Genomic DNA, 16998 nt, shown 5'->3' on the forward strand with positions numbered 1-16998 from the left:
CCGTAGGCCCGATCTCTTTACAAGGTAGCTGCTTAACCTGTACCAAGGTTTGTTTTGTTGACCTCAGACCTTTCCAGCCACTTACCTTTGTATAAATTGTTTACAGTAAACAAAGCTTTTGATCTGTGAGTCATACTGTTTTCTTGTATAAACGGGCTATGCTAAGCTTAAAATTGAAGTCTTTACCAAGGGGGAAAATGTACTGTTCTCTTCTGATGTGAAGGATATTTACTTAATTTTACATTGAAATAGAATGACAGTGTTGCAAATGTACAGACTTTGTCAGCTATTGGTGAACTAAATAGGGTATGTAGATAAGAGAAAGTTGTGGTAAAGTATGTGTGTTTGAGTTGGCAAGGTCAGGGTCGTGAGTTGGGGGGGAAAGGGGGGTGGATACATTTATTGAGGTGAACAAAATCAAAACATTATTTTACTGTTACTCACTGCTGTTTTGAAAAATAAATGACATAGTCACAATCAGAATGAAATACATACTTTGACTGTGATTTTTGTAGAACTTTTTCAGGCAAGTTCTGATCATCTTTTTTCTAAATTTTTATGAATCCCATTACTAAAAGATTTAATAGTTTCTCAAAAAATGTGTTAGTCTCACAGGAAAACCAATAGTCCACGACTCAAATATCTGAGTCCCCAAAAATAACAAATAAACATATATAACAATGCAATAGTTATAATACTGGAGTGTAAAAAAATACTCGAGGCATTTCCTGGGGGAAGTACCCATCAGATACCACCTAGTATGCACAGGTCGGAACAGAATGTCTACTTTCCCTGTTTGTATTTATTGAAACAGACATCACTAACACATAATTTAGGCAAAAAATTTGCATGTTCATGGCGTAGGCAGGTGTTATATATTTGTGTTGTTCCCCGAGCCTGTCACCCAGCTGTATAAGCTGTGAATTCACCAGCATAAAAAGTGGTGAAATCTCTTGAAAAGTCTGTTGTTTTATGTCTCATTCATCAAATCTCTGATTAGTGATATAGAATGTGAAAGGCGTTCCCATAGAAACAACGCGGCACAACTCATATGCTGCAGTATAATAAATGGCTCTCAACAGCAATAATACAATATATTTGCAAGAAATTTTTGGGGGTTAGCGGTGTTTGGGGGGGGGGGGGGGGGGCGACTACAAACAAGTATTAACAAGTGACTTATTGACACTAGTATGCTCACATTTCTGAAATATTACTGGTGTGTTTAAATGTGATAGATAGTTTGCATTCTTGTGTCCCGTAGTTGATATGTCTGTATTGTACACACATATTTTTCAATGATTCTGAACCATTTCCTGAATAAAAACACATTAATATCCGATACTGTAAACTGAATATTTCACTTTCATGAAAATGATACTCCTAAATATAAATAATAAACAATACAAATAAATTCTTTTCTTTTTAATGGAAGTGATATTTAGATGCATAAGAAAAGGAATTGAAATTTTAGCTGATTTTGGTGTGATAAGGTTATCCATACCTGTAACTGATACCAGGTATGGGTGTAGTCTTGTCCTGTAGGTCAAAAGTAAAAAATTTCACCTGACAGGTAACTGGTGTTGGAATTCATAATTGGAGGTCAAAGGCTCTAATAAGGCATGAAATTAAAGGTACCTTTTCCTGTTGTTAATCAGTTTTTAACAGGTGAGCAGACAAAAAATAATTAACTCAATCACGAAATAGAAAGAAAGAATACAAAAATAACTGGTAAAGCATTATCAAGGTATAAACCCGAACTGATGTGTGCTGACAAGCACAGCATTATACATTTAATTATCAATTAGAGGTGTGTGTGAAATAAAGGGACAAAGGTGTACAGCCCTTTATTATACCCTTATCTGGTGTTTCTTGTGTCTGTGAGTGGTGCTGTGGACACAAAGACACGTCTGACCAGGTAAACGCTATCCCCACTTCGGGTTGATTGGAGCGTCGTGCCTCCCATACAGGTGTGACAAAGGAATGACCCTGGTCTTTGATCTCAATTCTCTCACTGGTTCTAGAATTAGAGGTAATGCCCAAATAATCTGTCGTATTGAATTAATTAGTAACTTCTAAATCATTACATTCAATTTAGGCTAATTTGATACTGACTTCATGAAAAGAGCAAGTCTATTTGAATCTTTTTGTGATAAGATTTGAGATTTCAAGATCAACAAAGGTATTTGTTTACATGCCTAAAGGCAAAAGTGAGCTATCTTTTAATTTTTTTTTATGATCCTTTTTGGGTTTTGTTTGATAAGTACATTTAAGTGTTAAATCTCTTGAAATAGATCTTGACAGTAATATGATGACTAAAAGGATGGTATCAATCAGTAGGAATAACCCAAACTGTTAAAGGGAATCTATTTCAACTTTTCTTTATCGAAAAAGAAGAATATACAATCAAGTATCCTCATGAAAGGAAACAATATCAAAACATTTTGTTAGTTGTAAAACTTTAGCAAATAAAGAACTTGAACTTGAACATTTCCAAAGCAAGGAAGTACTAAATGAGACATCCGATGGAATTGCTGGAATGTCTGGAAGACCCAGTATGCTTGAAATTTATTAAATCAATATTTCTTGCAAGCAAAAGTTACATCACATAAGAAATTGAAAACAAATAGTTTCAGTGTTTATCAAAAATGTTTTTAAAAGTGTAAGAACCCTGTTGTACTGGTATGTATGGGTGCAACTCCAGGCATCAGGGACACATCATTAATTGATATTGTTTATCTAGGATGGCATTTGATGAAATTGTCTTTTTAGAACATTTCTCAAAGTATTCTAATATGAAAAGTGTTGTGTTTGGACAGATAAAACAGTTAATAATAATTGTCATGGTTTAAATTTTGTTTTCAGATTTGCAACCCAGCAGCAAAATGGACTGTTGTTTTACAATGGCCGGTTTAATGAGAACCATGACTTCATTGCTCTTGAGTTGATCGATGGTCAAGTACAGTTCTCCTTTTCACTGGGGTCGAACATCACCACCATCTCCTCAAACGTACTCGGAGGTCTCGGCAACGGAGAGTGGCAACAGGTTGAGATTCGTTACGTCAACAAGGTATGTGTACAATGGCTTACTGCCAGCAACTGTTGACAATACTGTATTGAATTTCAGAAGAGATTCAAGGGCAGATAACTTATCAAAAAATGTTGTCAAGGTCAAGGCTGTGCAAGGGGTGATAATCTTATTACAGTATACAGTCAATTTCAAGTGATAGGGAAGCTATAGAAAAAAGAGGGCTGTCAGGAAAGGCTGTTCACCAAGGGGAGATAACTGTCCATTACAGTATTTGGTGAAGGTCAAGTGAAAGGAGCTATATAGAAAAGAGGGATGTCAGGAGAGGCTGTCCAGGGGGAGATAAATGTCCATTTAAGTATTTGGGTATTGTCAAGTGGACGAGAAGCTATATAGTAGAGAGGGATGTCAGGAGAGGCTGTTAGGGGAGATAACTGTCAATTACATGATACAGTCAAGCTCAGGTCACAGAAAAAATATAAAGGATAGAAAACTGTCCTGTGTAATAGAGCAATGCACTAACGTTAAAGAAGTTCATGTTATAAATAAATACTTTTACATGTTGGGTCAGTTTATTCAATCAAAGCCATTTCGTAGAGAAAAAAAGAGCACATGTGCCTTTGCAACTATAAAATGATCAAGCTCTGCTGGGAGTGAATATACGTCGTACATTTATGATTCTGTTCCATAAGATTGTCTATAGAAAACAAACATTGAAGTGGATAAGATTTACTCCTAGTAGAAATCAGATAAGTGATATCTTTCTTCAAAACTCCAATGTTTCTAACTGATATGTCTGCATATTCAGACATATCTAAATCAAGATTAGGTTTGTAAATACATAACACGTCTGATAGGGATCAAAACCTATCGTTATTTTTGACTTAGTAAAGCAACTTGTCTTTATAACTTGGCAGAAGTTCCAAACTGCTTCAAAACATTCTTTAAAATACAAACGATGTGAAACAAATTTTAAAAACATTTTTGAGAGGCTAGCAGCAGGGTTTAGGTTCCAGATGATAATGAGATGTATGCATCGCTATGGCAAACAGATTAAGTTGAAGTGTTGAGTAAGTCCGATGGATTACCGGAATGTATAGAGTACGTAAATATTTGATACATGTTGTGGCATTCAAGGTCAAGGGTCTCTGTTTATGGACTCCCAATAGGGACGTGAAATGTTTGTAACATCAGTAGTAAGTTGGAGGTCATCCTTTCTATCTGCCCAATAGCAACAGGTACTAGACATTGTTGAGCCATTGTGGAATAAAAACACGACATCTCTATCAAATATTGATGGTTTGGTTGGTTGTTTTATACACCGCAAGGTTTCATCCATAATTCTACTCCCCGTGTAACCTCGGATATTCGACACCATCCCAGGACTGCAGCTTACCAGCGACTTTGCTGGCAGATAAACGCTGTGGTGCAGCATGGTGTGAGACAGATGGCCATTAAACTCGAGAATGCAGAGAAACTTTATATCCCAATGATTGCACAATCGTTGCAACCAGCCAGAAATACAAACATTGCAGGGAGTCTGATCTCTTCCAACATCTGTCACAGTCATTAGGAGTACACTGAGCTGTATGTTACAGTTCTACAGCTGTTTTTCCTGTACATTACACCACAATTAAACCTGACATTTATTGTTATTCAATTACAACATTTCTGTTAATTACTGCGATGGATGCTAATTGGTGTACCCCACACATATATCTTCAGTTAAATAATACATCATTTTTATTACCAGGTAATAAACAAATAATACATAATTTTTATTACCTGGTAATAATCAATGATTACAAGGCTAGTTGGTAACAAGTCTTTGCCTTGTAGTTGTATTTTGATAATTGAAAACAATTCGTAGCAGCACACCAGTCTCTCCTAGATTTACCTTCCACTTTGTGCAGGTGTGATACTCTAGATCTACAGCCTGGTAGACTAGAGGACTTCTATCATCATCTGTCTATCAATCTATCTTTATATACATCTATATATAAATATTCCCTAATGTATAAACAAATTTCTCTTTTGAAATATTTTGTCATTTGAATTTAATGAATAGCAAATTAATTTGATAGCAATATCGTTTAGTAGATTAAAAACAAAGCAATCTGCTGTTCGATATTGTTTTGTCCTGGATCTGTCACTGTGCTGGGAACAGTGACACATCCTGATGGATGCCGTCTGTTGGTGTTTACATAACATTGGTATTGCGTGGAGTTATATAATTGTATGTTTCACATATACACTGTATATTTAATGTCTATTGCCAAACCTACAGATTGTATGCCCCTTTTTTAGACAGGCACCGGTTAAGTCTGGATTTGTACTCAAATCACATGGTGGAAAAAAAACATCATCTAAAATGAAAATAAATACCTTCCGCCTACTGCCTTTTTTCTGGATGTAACCCTAAACAGAGATATTATATTGTTTGGCCTAATACAAATGATTAGTTTGTGTGACACAGGTTATGTTTCTGTCTTTGGATCTGGGAAAATATGGGGGAAATACAAACATTAATTTTATTGTCACCAAATAGAGCCGTCATGATTATATTTTTTTTTCATATGGTTCTTTATCAGTTTTTCAAAAAATAAAACCCAAAAATAATTAATTTACAAGTCATGGTTTTCAGCATAAACCACAATGAGTTAACTTATTTGGATAGAACCCAGATATGCTTAATGAACAAATCATGAAGACCTGTGTGTTGATGATACCCTGGTGATCTTAAACCAATATCAGTGTATCTGTGTAAGGGATTCCTTACAAATACCTAGAGGTCATGTAAAGGTTAAACCAAATGAAATATTGTCTGCAATAATGGATTGGTAATGAAAAAAAATCCTGATTTCTTTAGGAAGTGAAATTAATGAAGATCTGTGTGTTATCATTGGATTTGTGACCCCGTCCCTTCCCCTATAAATAGTTGATTCTCTACACCATGTGCAGTGTTTATTGGTCACAAATTAATTGATGGCTGCATCCCCTGACATGTCCTCTTTAATTCCGTGTTTTATATCCAGCAGACACTGCGAAACTTTGCCTCTAATCATTTTCCCTGATTGTCCTTTGTTGAGGTATGGAACCAATATGCTTGTTTGTAGTACAAAGCTTTGTAGACAATACAATGCAGAACTCGCCTTTCTTAATTATAGTGTGTTGGCCAAACATTCTCTGTATTTTTTCCAGCTTCTGTTCTGATTGTTAAGAAGAATACTGGTGTACTTTAGCGTTATTCAGACGCTGGATATATTTTCTTCTTCAAGTTAGAAAAGATGTGAATCTCCATTATTACGTATATAGGATATAAAGCATTAAACTATCTCTGCAGCGGAACAAGAGGAAACCGTTCTTGTAAGTTATGTGCAATCTTCAGCTGCATCCTACTTCCGACATGCATGCTTTAGGTCGTTAAATGTTTCCAAATCCAGCATTGCCTTGCAATTTTCATTTCACTTGAATTGAAATGTATGTGAATTTCATGCAAACGTGGTTCAGAGCCGGATAAGTACAGTAAACTATCCAGTTTGGTACAAAGGCTTTTTAGCAGTACATCAGTGAGGGAATTGACTTGAGTGCGAATGGTGACACGCACACTTTTACGCTACGAGACATGCAGCATGAAACCTATCTATTAGTCCCAAGATTCATGTGTTCTTGTCCTTCCACACTACAATACAGAGCTAAAGGGTGCCAATCTGACCTAGCCTGTCTACAGAGAGGGTCTGGCGGGCGTTAATGCCATTTGTCTGCAAATTCTGTTCTAATTACAACCCCCAAATCTCCGAGATGCTGATGGCCAATCTCACAGGAGTTGTGTCACCAGTTTAGAGATAAAGGAACGAGACTGGGAGTCGCCAGTTCGCTCCTCCACATCATGTTAGGGACCCAGTGTCTCCAGATAACAGGAAGGAGTACCCTATGTAGTTGAGGGTGAAATGTCTACAAACCCAGGAAGAAACATCTTCTCCTGATTCGTGTAATCCTGGCACCTTCACCTAAAAACGGTTCTGACTTGAAATGTATCTTGCAATGATTCCTGGTTCCTTATAAAATCAATTGCTGCATAGCGAATAACCAGCGATGAACGTGTTTACCATCCTGCTTCAATCCTACAGTTTGATGAGATAAATCTTAAATTACCCAAGGCTTTACAGTGTTTACCCTTACTCATGGTTTTAACCAGCTGTAGAGATATATATATGAATTGTGTAAGTTATAGCAGACTTACTGCTATTTGCTTCAGAACTGATGTTTTTGAAGCCTTTTTGATAGAAAGACTTCTTATCCTTTTTGTTGAAATACTGAGCTTCTGTCTTTAAACTTCAAAGATCAATGTACAACCAAGAGACAATATTCATAAATTTTCTATATTTTTACCGGTATATGGTACATGACACGATATGGACCTAAGACCTAGGTCCTGTGAAGACGTTACTGGTCTACCAAGTCCCAGTTTTCCTGTGAAGACGTTACTGGTCTACCAGGTCCCAGTTTTCCTGTGAAGACGTTACTGGTCTACCAGGTCCCAGTTTTCCTGTGAAGACGTTACTGGTCTACCAAGTCCCAGTTTTCCTGTGAAGACGTTACTGGTCTACCAGGTCCCAGTTTTCCTGTGAAGACGTTACTGGTCTACCAGGTCCCAGTTTTCCTGTGAAGACGTTACTGGTCTACCAAGTCCCAGTTTTCCTGTGAAGATGTATACTGGTCTACCAAGTCCCTGTGTCCCTAGAGGACATGTATACTGGTCTACCAAGTCCCCGTGTCCCTAGAGGAGATGTATACTGGTCTACCAAGTCCCTGTGTCCCCAGATGAGATGTATACTGGTCTACCAAGTCCCTGTGTCCCTAGAGGTCATGTATACTGGTCTACCAAGTCCCCGTGTCCCTAGAGGAGATGTATACTGGTCTACCAAGTCCCCGTGTCCCTAGAGGAGATGTGCTTGGTCTTATATTACCACACACTTCCTGATAACAATTTCTGTCTAGTTACATTTATCGATTTAAATTTGTTTCCCAGTATGGTTTTTCCCATTGTATCTCTTTCTAGAACAATACAATGAATATGATTATATCTGTTAATATTTTCTCTGTGGAAATTGAAAATTCATGTTTCTGACAAATTTGATTGCAAATATCAGAAAGATTTTCAGTAACAGTGACACATAATTTTCTGACAGTCTATTAGTAATTAAAATGACTGTTGTTGCATTACACTAAGAAATGAAAGAAATGAAGTTCATGGTCTGATGAACAAAAAGGCTTCAGTCATGTGTGTCTATCAACAGTGAAAGTTGAAATAGAAAAAGAACAGTTGCATCTAAAACTTGTGTTTAATAATTCACACACAAAAAATCTATTACCAGGCAGGGAAAAAAATCAACATCTGCCACTTGTCGGTTTGATTTTTGAGAGAACAATTGCTGAAAGGATGAAGTGTTGATAATTGTGAAAACACCTATAAACTGAACTGTTCATTTGATGTGAACAATGTAATTAAGTATATCAACATACATGTTTAATGATAAAAGCCTAGCTACCCAGGATTGTGTCGAAACCATAAAACACACACAATGTATGCATGCATAACCTTCGGGGAGAGATATTGATTTTAAACATTAAATTATGCAATAAATTGCTCAGGAATAAATAAATTGATAATTAAAAAGTATTACTATCAGATCCTATCATCTTCAAAATTATTTTTATTGTGTTTGAAAAAATATTGTAATTGAATTGGAGCCTTTGATGTTGGCTGTTTTACGTAGATGATCTGGAGGCTGCTACCTGGGGGCTATGTGTCGGGTACGTGTGATGGCTGGGACAATGTCTACTACGCTTCCAGCAGTATTACTGATTTCTCAGTGTTAATTATAAGACACGTTTCGTATTATCCACCGATACCTCACTATTACAGTTACTGTAATTCACATGCTAATGATCTCGTTGATGTCTGCCTGTCCCCGAGTCACGCTAGTTATCCTGATGACACTGATGATGATGGAGGCTATCTCCCGACGAGGCATCTGTTTCCTGGAGCCAGGAACGATTTGACCCCTAAAGACAATTATGGTCGGTCTCAGATCAAATCAATGAAGAGAACACATCGGCACTAGAGAACTGCAGTGACAGCTTAGGTTTAAGACACCGGATAAATTTCTTGTCAACATGGATGAGATTTTGTTATTGCTTTCAAATGAGTTCATTTAACAAAGTTCTAAATGAAATTAAGTATAAAGTATCTGGCTGTATTTCTGTGGAGTCATTAGGAAGTTGCCACTGTTGTGTTGTTTACAAGTGGCAGGGACGAAGTATCGCATCTAATACCGCTACCAGTGAAAGCCCATCTCCATGGTATCTGCATGTGCATGCATGTCCGTAGGGAGAAGACTCTGTAGGGAGAAAACAATTGCTACAGGTGCAGGCAAGCTTGAAATCTTTATGATCAAGCATGCACCGTCTAATCTATTTTTGATGATCTGATGAGTAGCAGATTGTTTTGTCAAAAATAACTGATGGTAAAAATAAAAATAATTTCATGTATTATTGTAACCCGTGAAAAATGATCTATGCCTGTGCACCTATGTGTTCATGTCATATAAGTTGAAGATACAGAACTTGTATAATACATCATATAGAAAATGCAATAATGTTTAAAATAATTGGTTAGCCTATTTACTTGGTAAATTACGGTAAGGCTTTGGTTTGTGTAAACCGTAGATGTTACGGTCACAGTCATAGGTTGGAATTATACGGGCTTAGAGGTTGTTGTGTAATCTACAGATTTTACATCAGAGATGCAGGTTCTCTAATGATAAATTAGCTTCAGTCTCTTTGATGTGTGTTTGATTTCTGCTAATCAACCAGAGAATCATCGAAGAATCTTCCAGTTATCTTTGCAATTTGGTCCCAGTACATGTCCAGATGGTATGCAGGTAGTCATTATGACGGGCTATCCCGGTCAATAGATCTATAAATAAGGGTATAGGCCTCGTTTACCGGTTGTCTGAGTATCGTTTGTGAGATAATCACGTTCATCCCTGTCTTGGATAAAAATCAATGACCTCTAATGTTACACTTGGTGATTTATTGACATTTGAACTTCAGGCAGTGATAATCATGGTCACTTGAACGTTTGTTAGAACTGACTGTTATACAACATATATTGATATAGGAGCCCCTAATTAGGATGGACAATAGCGATTTCAATTTATGAATTTTATATCGTGATATTTGCTTTTTATCGGGATCAAAGTTTGGAGATTATATTTAAACTTCCTGTAAATTCTTAAATGTATGACTCATCGCAGATCATAAATCTCTTTCAAATCTTTTACCCGACTTGAATTGTAAGTTTTATGAACCAACCACCATAATCTCCCTCCATTAAAAGTAGTGGACTACTTGTACATTTCATTTTTTTTTCATTTAACAAATTTTTCTATCAGTCTTTTGTCATTCATCTATCATCCAGTAATTCATCTATGATTTAATTAATCAATGCCTGGTTGATTTTTGATAATTGGCCAATGTTATTGCTCAATTTTCCTACACACCCTTTAATTACCTGTTATCACTGCTTGGATTTGCAATTCCTTGAAAAAAAAAATTCTGTTGGTATTGTAATGAATGATGAGTGATTGAAACAACACACCTGGTAATTTGTGTGCAAGGCTTTCCTGGGACCATTTTGGGGCCAACAATTGGTCCCTTTGCTGTTGAAAAATGTTGCTATTGATTAAAACTTTTTAAAGTATACTTAGCTTCATCTGCAACATCTTATGTTTCATAAATAAGGATATGTTTTTAGACTTCAAGATGTGTTATGATAATTTGCCAAAAAAACACCCCAGCTCAATCAGTAGTTTTTATAATTCCGAAAAATTTCCAATTTGGTTTACCACGACACGTTTTTCTCAATTTTAAAGCCACTGGCCCCAATCCCAAAATAGTTAGAAAAAGTCCTGGAGTGTACTTACACAGTATCTACAGACTATCTAATGTGTTTGACCCCTGTTAAGGATTTTATGGTCATTAAACAGGCTACACCTTACTAGAGAAATGGCCATTGTGTTGGTGCACCCGGTGCTTGGGAGTTTCTACAAGTATTACTAACATCTCCACCTCAGACGGTCTATAATACAGAGGGATGGAAGGGTAGCATGTTTGATGGCCATCCATAACCAGCCTGATTTCCTGACCTGTTTGTCGTGGCTTTTAAGTCTCTCTCCTGCTCACCTGTCACATGCCGATTGCTATACGTGATACACAAAACTCTTTGTTAGGTAATAACAGTTAATGGAGGCATTGAAATATCCAGGATCAGACAAGGTTCATAGTTTCATTCAGTTTACACTGGGAACAGCATCGTTACTGATTCAATAGTTTCATGTACAGAAAAAATATAAAATCTATGGCACTCATTCATCAATGTCTATAGATGATGCCTTAATTACAGTATTCATTACAGCAAAGTCTGCTGTTGCTATGCATGTTATAGCCATTGATGGCTAATCCCTGGAAATTTACTAGCATCACAGAATTAGTCTTGGTCGTTCCTGCTCTTGCTTCCATAAATAACGGTCATGAATGATGGCATCCTCTCAAATGACGCTGATCAATATTGGAAATTTGAGTTAGTACCACTGCACGGCAGTAGAGATGGAGAAACCATGGGAATTACAGGTCACATGATCGCTGTAATAGCGCTGTAGAACAAAAAATACAGATATTTATTCCTGTGTTGCAATTCCATAGGTATCCCAGGTTTCCAGACATGATCTCCGCTGGGAATCAGACATGCTTTAAGTAGTAAAGAGGATAATGGCTTGATGGCATTGATTCTCTATAATCTTCTACACCTGGGAAATAAAACAAACAGGAAGCTGACTTCTCTAATTTCAAGTCTTGTTGATAACGAAATTCTTTGTAACGTTTGGGTGAAGGTTTTGTTTGTTTTCTGCCCCCGTTGCAATTGTACCGTTGAGAGCAAGATACCTTTTAACCCGGTTTAGAGATTGGAGAAGTTTGATCCTCATCAGTGAACCAATGAGCCTTTTGTAACAGTGACAACAGGGTTATGTATCTCTCCGCGTCTCACGGTGACCCGCCTAGTAAGTGCTGGGGCACAGTCATACTGTTTTGTGATAAAAGGGCAAAGTAAATCATGAGGTAGCATCTACAGGCCCCCATTACAACAGAGATAGCATTACAATGCGTAAATCATAGCCAGTCGACACAGTGAACGTAGTAAAAAGTACAAATAGTACGGGGATGTGGCGGGAGGTATGCATTGTTTCCCCCCTACAAACAGCACTGACCTCCGGGACACAACACTACAATAATGATGTCATTACAAGGCAAACTACTGATTGTAGCTCCGATAATTGTTCATTCATTCATGAGTACAGCGGAAATATTTTATCATTGCTAAAATCTGACATCATTTGAGATCAACCTCTGGTACCCTACAAACTGTAACATAATATTCTAGAATAGCACTGCTATTATTAAAGTGAGGTAAATGGGTGTATACAGACAAAGGCCGGTTTGTTTCGGTTATCCCACTTAAAACAATAATTCAGAAACATAATTTCATTTCAAAACTTTATTGTTTATTAGACATGTGTATTGTATCAATGTTTGATGAATGTGTTCCTTACAGACAGTATGTTTTATGTAAACTGATGATGACCTTGACCTTGTTTTATATTTACAGACTGTGACCTTGACCGTGGGAGAAGATTGTGACACACAGATCTTCGTGATGTATGGCGACCAGATTACAAACAACTCCTGTGCCTCGCGAACGACACATTTCCTCCCAGACATGTAGGTTTACTCTCTCTTGTCTTGTAAAGTATCTCACTCGTTTAATTACATGTAAAGAAGCTAGAAATATTATGTAGTATACTATATTACCATATCGGGGATACGTCACATTTATGAAAAACAAATTATTTGTGTTTACATGCACTTATCATCAGAATTATTCTGAATTTTTTTAATCTGGGTTTATATAACTTAAATAATCAAAGACTTGAACCACTAGAATGAACACTTTGAACTTTAACTATGGAAAATACAGAAAATTGATAAACTCTTCGATTAGACATCATATACTTAATATCTGGAAAAGGAAAATGTATCATGATACATAAAAAAATGTAAGAAAGGTATCTTGATGTGTGTATGGTATTGTAAGGTAAGTATTTTAATATGTAAATGATGCAGTTGTGTATCACAAGCTGTAATATAAAGATACCCGACTTTTACGACACAGCTTGGGTGCACCGGGCATTTTCTGCATTGTAGTTTGTTCAACCTGCAGGCTATAGTACATGTGCTGAATGTGTAATTCTCTTTCGCAAATGATTGCTTTACTCTGAAGCCAATTCATTTAGCTTTGATTAAAGTCAACTTCAGCCATGTTGATCGTTTTTTGTAGAATTTTTATTCTGTAATTACCGAATGCCTGTTGGCCTGGAACAGTAACGTTTTCATTTCCATTGTCAGGTGTGCCATCAACACAAACATCTGTTACCGTCTGTTGGACCTAACGGGACCGTTCCAGATCGGGGGACTGCCTCGACTGCCTTCCACGTTCCAGATCCAGAACAAGGACTTTGAAGGCTGTATGAAGGACATCTACATAGACAATGAGCTGCTAGACCTCAACAAATCTGTGTCTAACGTGGGCACACAGAAGGGCTGTCTGGAGAAGAAGAACTTCTGTGCCGAAGCTCCCTGTCGGATGGGAGGTCAGTTGAACTAGATCAAACGGCTAAAACTTTGTCTTATATTCTTGCAAATTAAAGTTGACCTTATACGGATGTTGACAAGGATTGATACCAAAAGGCTGTTGTCTTTTAACTTCATTGAAACTATTACCAAAAGCCTCAACATATATGATATTCTGTAACCCCCATCAGCTAGTGTTCTGTCAATGTCAATGAGATGTGTTATGAGGTCAAGGTCAACCAGACTCCGACATAACATGGTATTTGTTAATGGCCTTTCACCTTGTACCCTGATTGTTTCTATGTACCTGTGCTATTGAACTCTGACCTTATATCATGATCATTCCTCTCTTCCTGTGTGTCAATGACCTTTGACCTTATATCTTTCTTTAGATACTAGTGTTTTTGACCTCTGACCTAATATCCTGATTGTTCTCTAGGTACCTGTGTTAATGGCTGGGGTGTCTACAGGTGTGAATGCCCAAACAAAGCTGGAAACAAAGACTGTAGTCAAGGTAACTAAACAAACTGGAAAAATTATACAGAGATCATAATTATTTCTCCTTATCCATCCTGCTTAAAAATCAGCTGTCAAAACTAATTCTGTAATGACCTCTCAAAAAATATGTCGCTGTTAAATTTCTCATTTGGCTGCAGTAACTTAATAAGATCTCCTAATGTCTGTTATTTCTCATCATAGACTTTACTGAAATGTAAGTTACAGATGTGTTATGGTTGTTTTGCTGTTGCAGTGATTGATGGACCAAAGAGACTTGATGGAACAGGCTTCCTGCGGTACACTAATAACTCATTGAGCAGCGTGGAGATCTTCATGACATGGTACAACGGTCTGTCCTTCAGGACACGTGCCCAGTCGGGAGCTCTCATGTACATCAGGCTTGTCAACAGCCACTCCATCCTGATGCAGGTCAGTATATCAGATATCCTGGTTACCATTGGCAACAAGCACATTAGGGCATTGTTTAGGCGGTTGCAATAGTTTGTTCACTTGCTAATTTTTCGTTCTGTAAACTTGGTGCAGGCCTTGGCAAAAGCCTTGGTCAAAGCTCACCAAGAAATATTTGTAGACCATCAAGTCTGTTCCTGCTTCTCCGTAAAATGTTACACAGCTGTTCAGTTCAGGTGGGGAAAGGCCCCAGACTATATAGCTTCGTCATAAAGTTTATGTAACAAATAGTCAACTTTCATTATTATTTTTTAGCTAAGGCGTTAGCCGCCAGCTATTGGTATTACTTTAGTTAATGAGCTCAGATATTCATAAATGTCGATTTCACACAGACGGCCTCTAGCGGTAGTCACTGGTACTAAATTGAATCATATACCGGACCTACTGTCTTTATTATGCGTAACTTTGGACTCAAATGCACTTGAATGGCTTGTAAATATCATTACTTTTCTTTATAGAACATATGATCTTATCACAACGTCGTATTCTTATTGAAAATGCACCCTGTTTATCTCAATCGGGAACTGCTACTTGAATGTAGGTCATGCATGCTACACGCAACTTCCGGTAAAAATACTTCAGTTAATGAGCTCAGATATTCATAAACGAGACATAACGTCACCTTCTAGTAATACTAAACAAACTGCAAATAAAATCCATTACCACGGACTCAAGTTCACTCAAACGTCATTGGATATAATCTTATTCTTAGTTAGAACTAAGTATCCTTCTAAAACTTCGTATTTACTCTTGGAACTGTCGCTGGATTAACCCTTTACACGGAAATATTGTCCTGTGATTGGCTAAAATTGGTGACATTTACGTCCCTGTTTACAATTATATATTGCGTGGTCAGAGCTATGAAGCGGTCCTGTTCCAACTAACTGAGGATAATCAAAAGTGCTAATCAGTAATAATATATCTGATTCACGCTTCATATGATTATAATGTTATCAAAATATTGCATATTCGTTCATCGTTAAAATAACAAATCCTTACTAAAAACTCTAAAAAAAGAAACGACGGCCATGTTAGATCACGCGTGATGTTATCCGTTTCCTTATATGGCCTTCACGGCCAAATATAGTATTACTACTGATGCGGTCATGTTTACTACAATTTCCATATTTGGTCATGACACCCATATTTAGACGTCTGACCTATATCGGAAAGATTGAGGAAGTTTCCAACATGGCAGTCAATTAGGATTTCGCTTGCACTTGTTACGTAAACTTGATAATTTAACGAAATATAAGGCGGAGTATAACTTACAATTATGTAGGAGATCAACATAAAAAGTTCATATTACAAACCTATTAATGGATACGGATCCTGTCAATTAATTCTAAAATCGCCTCCGTGTGATTCACACCAGGCTTGCCTAACTAAAATGGGATCAACCGGCCGGGGCAGATGAGACCGGGAATCATGTTAGAACTAGCCACTGTCCTTCTCTAGTTCCATATTGGTATTCTAACCTGAAGGCTTTTTTTACCTTCGCAGTATTATCATTTTGTTCTATTTTCATCATAAGATATGCTATTGCATTTTTATATCGCCTTCTCGCTAATTACAGCTCAGCCAGAAACGAAAATATGCTCCGATAGGCCTACATTTTATATGTCTGTTGGTGTGATTTGTGTTTTTCGTTTATTGAAGTATTACCATATAACAGGACTCTTTTATTTCAATATACACAAAAACAACAACACCTTCGGAATGATTTCAGACATATACTGCGGGAAAACACGAGTGATCTCCCTTACATTTAGACATGCGCACATTTTACTTTCGTTTTGTGTAGGCCTAGACATCATTCGCAACGCGAAGCGGAAAAGACGAAAATGCAGGCGAGTGTTGACTTAATGTTAGGCATGTTGTTTAAGCAGCATTGACAATGAACAATATACATACACTTCTGCAACGTTTACCTACTACTGATTCATAAATAAGGCTATGTATCCCGATTTCGGTGACTTGTGGCCAAGCATGCGGCCGAAGCCGCAGAGAATGGCGCATGTTGTCAGCGGCGATGACAAAAAGGAAGGTGCTTCTACGGTATGTATAGCAGTTATTATGCAAAAACAAACATAATAAACGGACGTTTTACTCTAGTGAATTACAGCGTCACGAGGAACGTCTTTCTCCAGACGTGTTGCAAAATTTTCGAACTGCTTAGTTGCAAACTGATTTCACTTAAGCGTTGTTTGTGAGGATATTTGGCCTTACATTTCTTCTCATTCAGTTAAAAAAAA

The 16998-nt window shown here is 37.2% G+C and overlaps 1 protein-coding gene across 3 annotated transcripts in view; it reads left to right on the top strand.

The window, feature by feature from the left end:
• The window catches only part of LOC110443896 (cadherin EGF LAG seven-pass G-type receptor 2-like), a 74595-nt gene that overhangs the window by 34538 nt on the left and 23059 nt on the right, over nt 1–16998 (top strand). For all 3 annotated transcript variants that reach the window (XM_021488350.1, XM_021488348.1, XM_021488351.1), the window contains 5 exons: nt 2863–3067; nt 12756–12868; nt 13553–13797; nt 14217–14291; nt 14529–14704. In XM_021488350.1, coding sequence (XP_021344025.1) covers nt 2863–3067; nt 12756–12868; nt 13553–13797; nt 14217–14291; nt 14529–14704 — 814 coding nt within the window. The remainder of the gene's footprint in view (nt 1–2862; nt 3068–12755; nt 12869–13552; nt 13798–14216; nt 14292–14528; nt 14705–16998) is intronic.

The sequence above is a fragment of the Mizuhopecten yessoensis genome, unplaced genomic scaffold (genome assembly GCF_002113885.1).
Source record: "Mizuhopecten yessoensis strain PY_sf001 unplaced genomic scaffold, ASM211388v2 scaffold716361, whole genome shotgun sequence".
Taxonomy (NCBI): domain Eukaryota; kingdom Metazoa; phylum Mollusca; class Bivalvia; order Pectinida; family Pectinidae; genus Mizuhopecten; species Mizuhopecten yessoensis.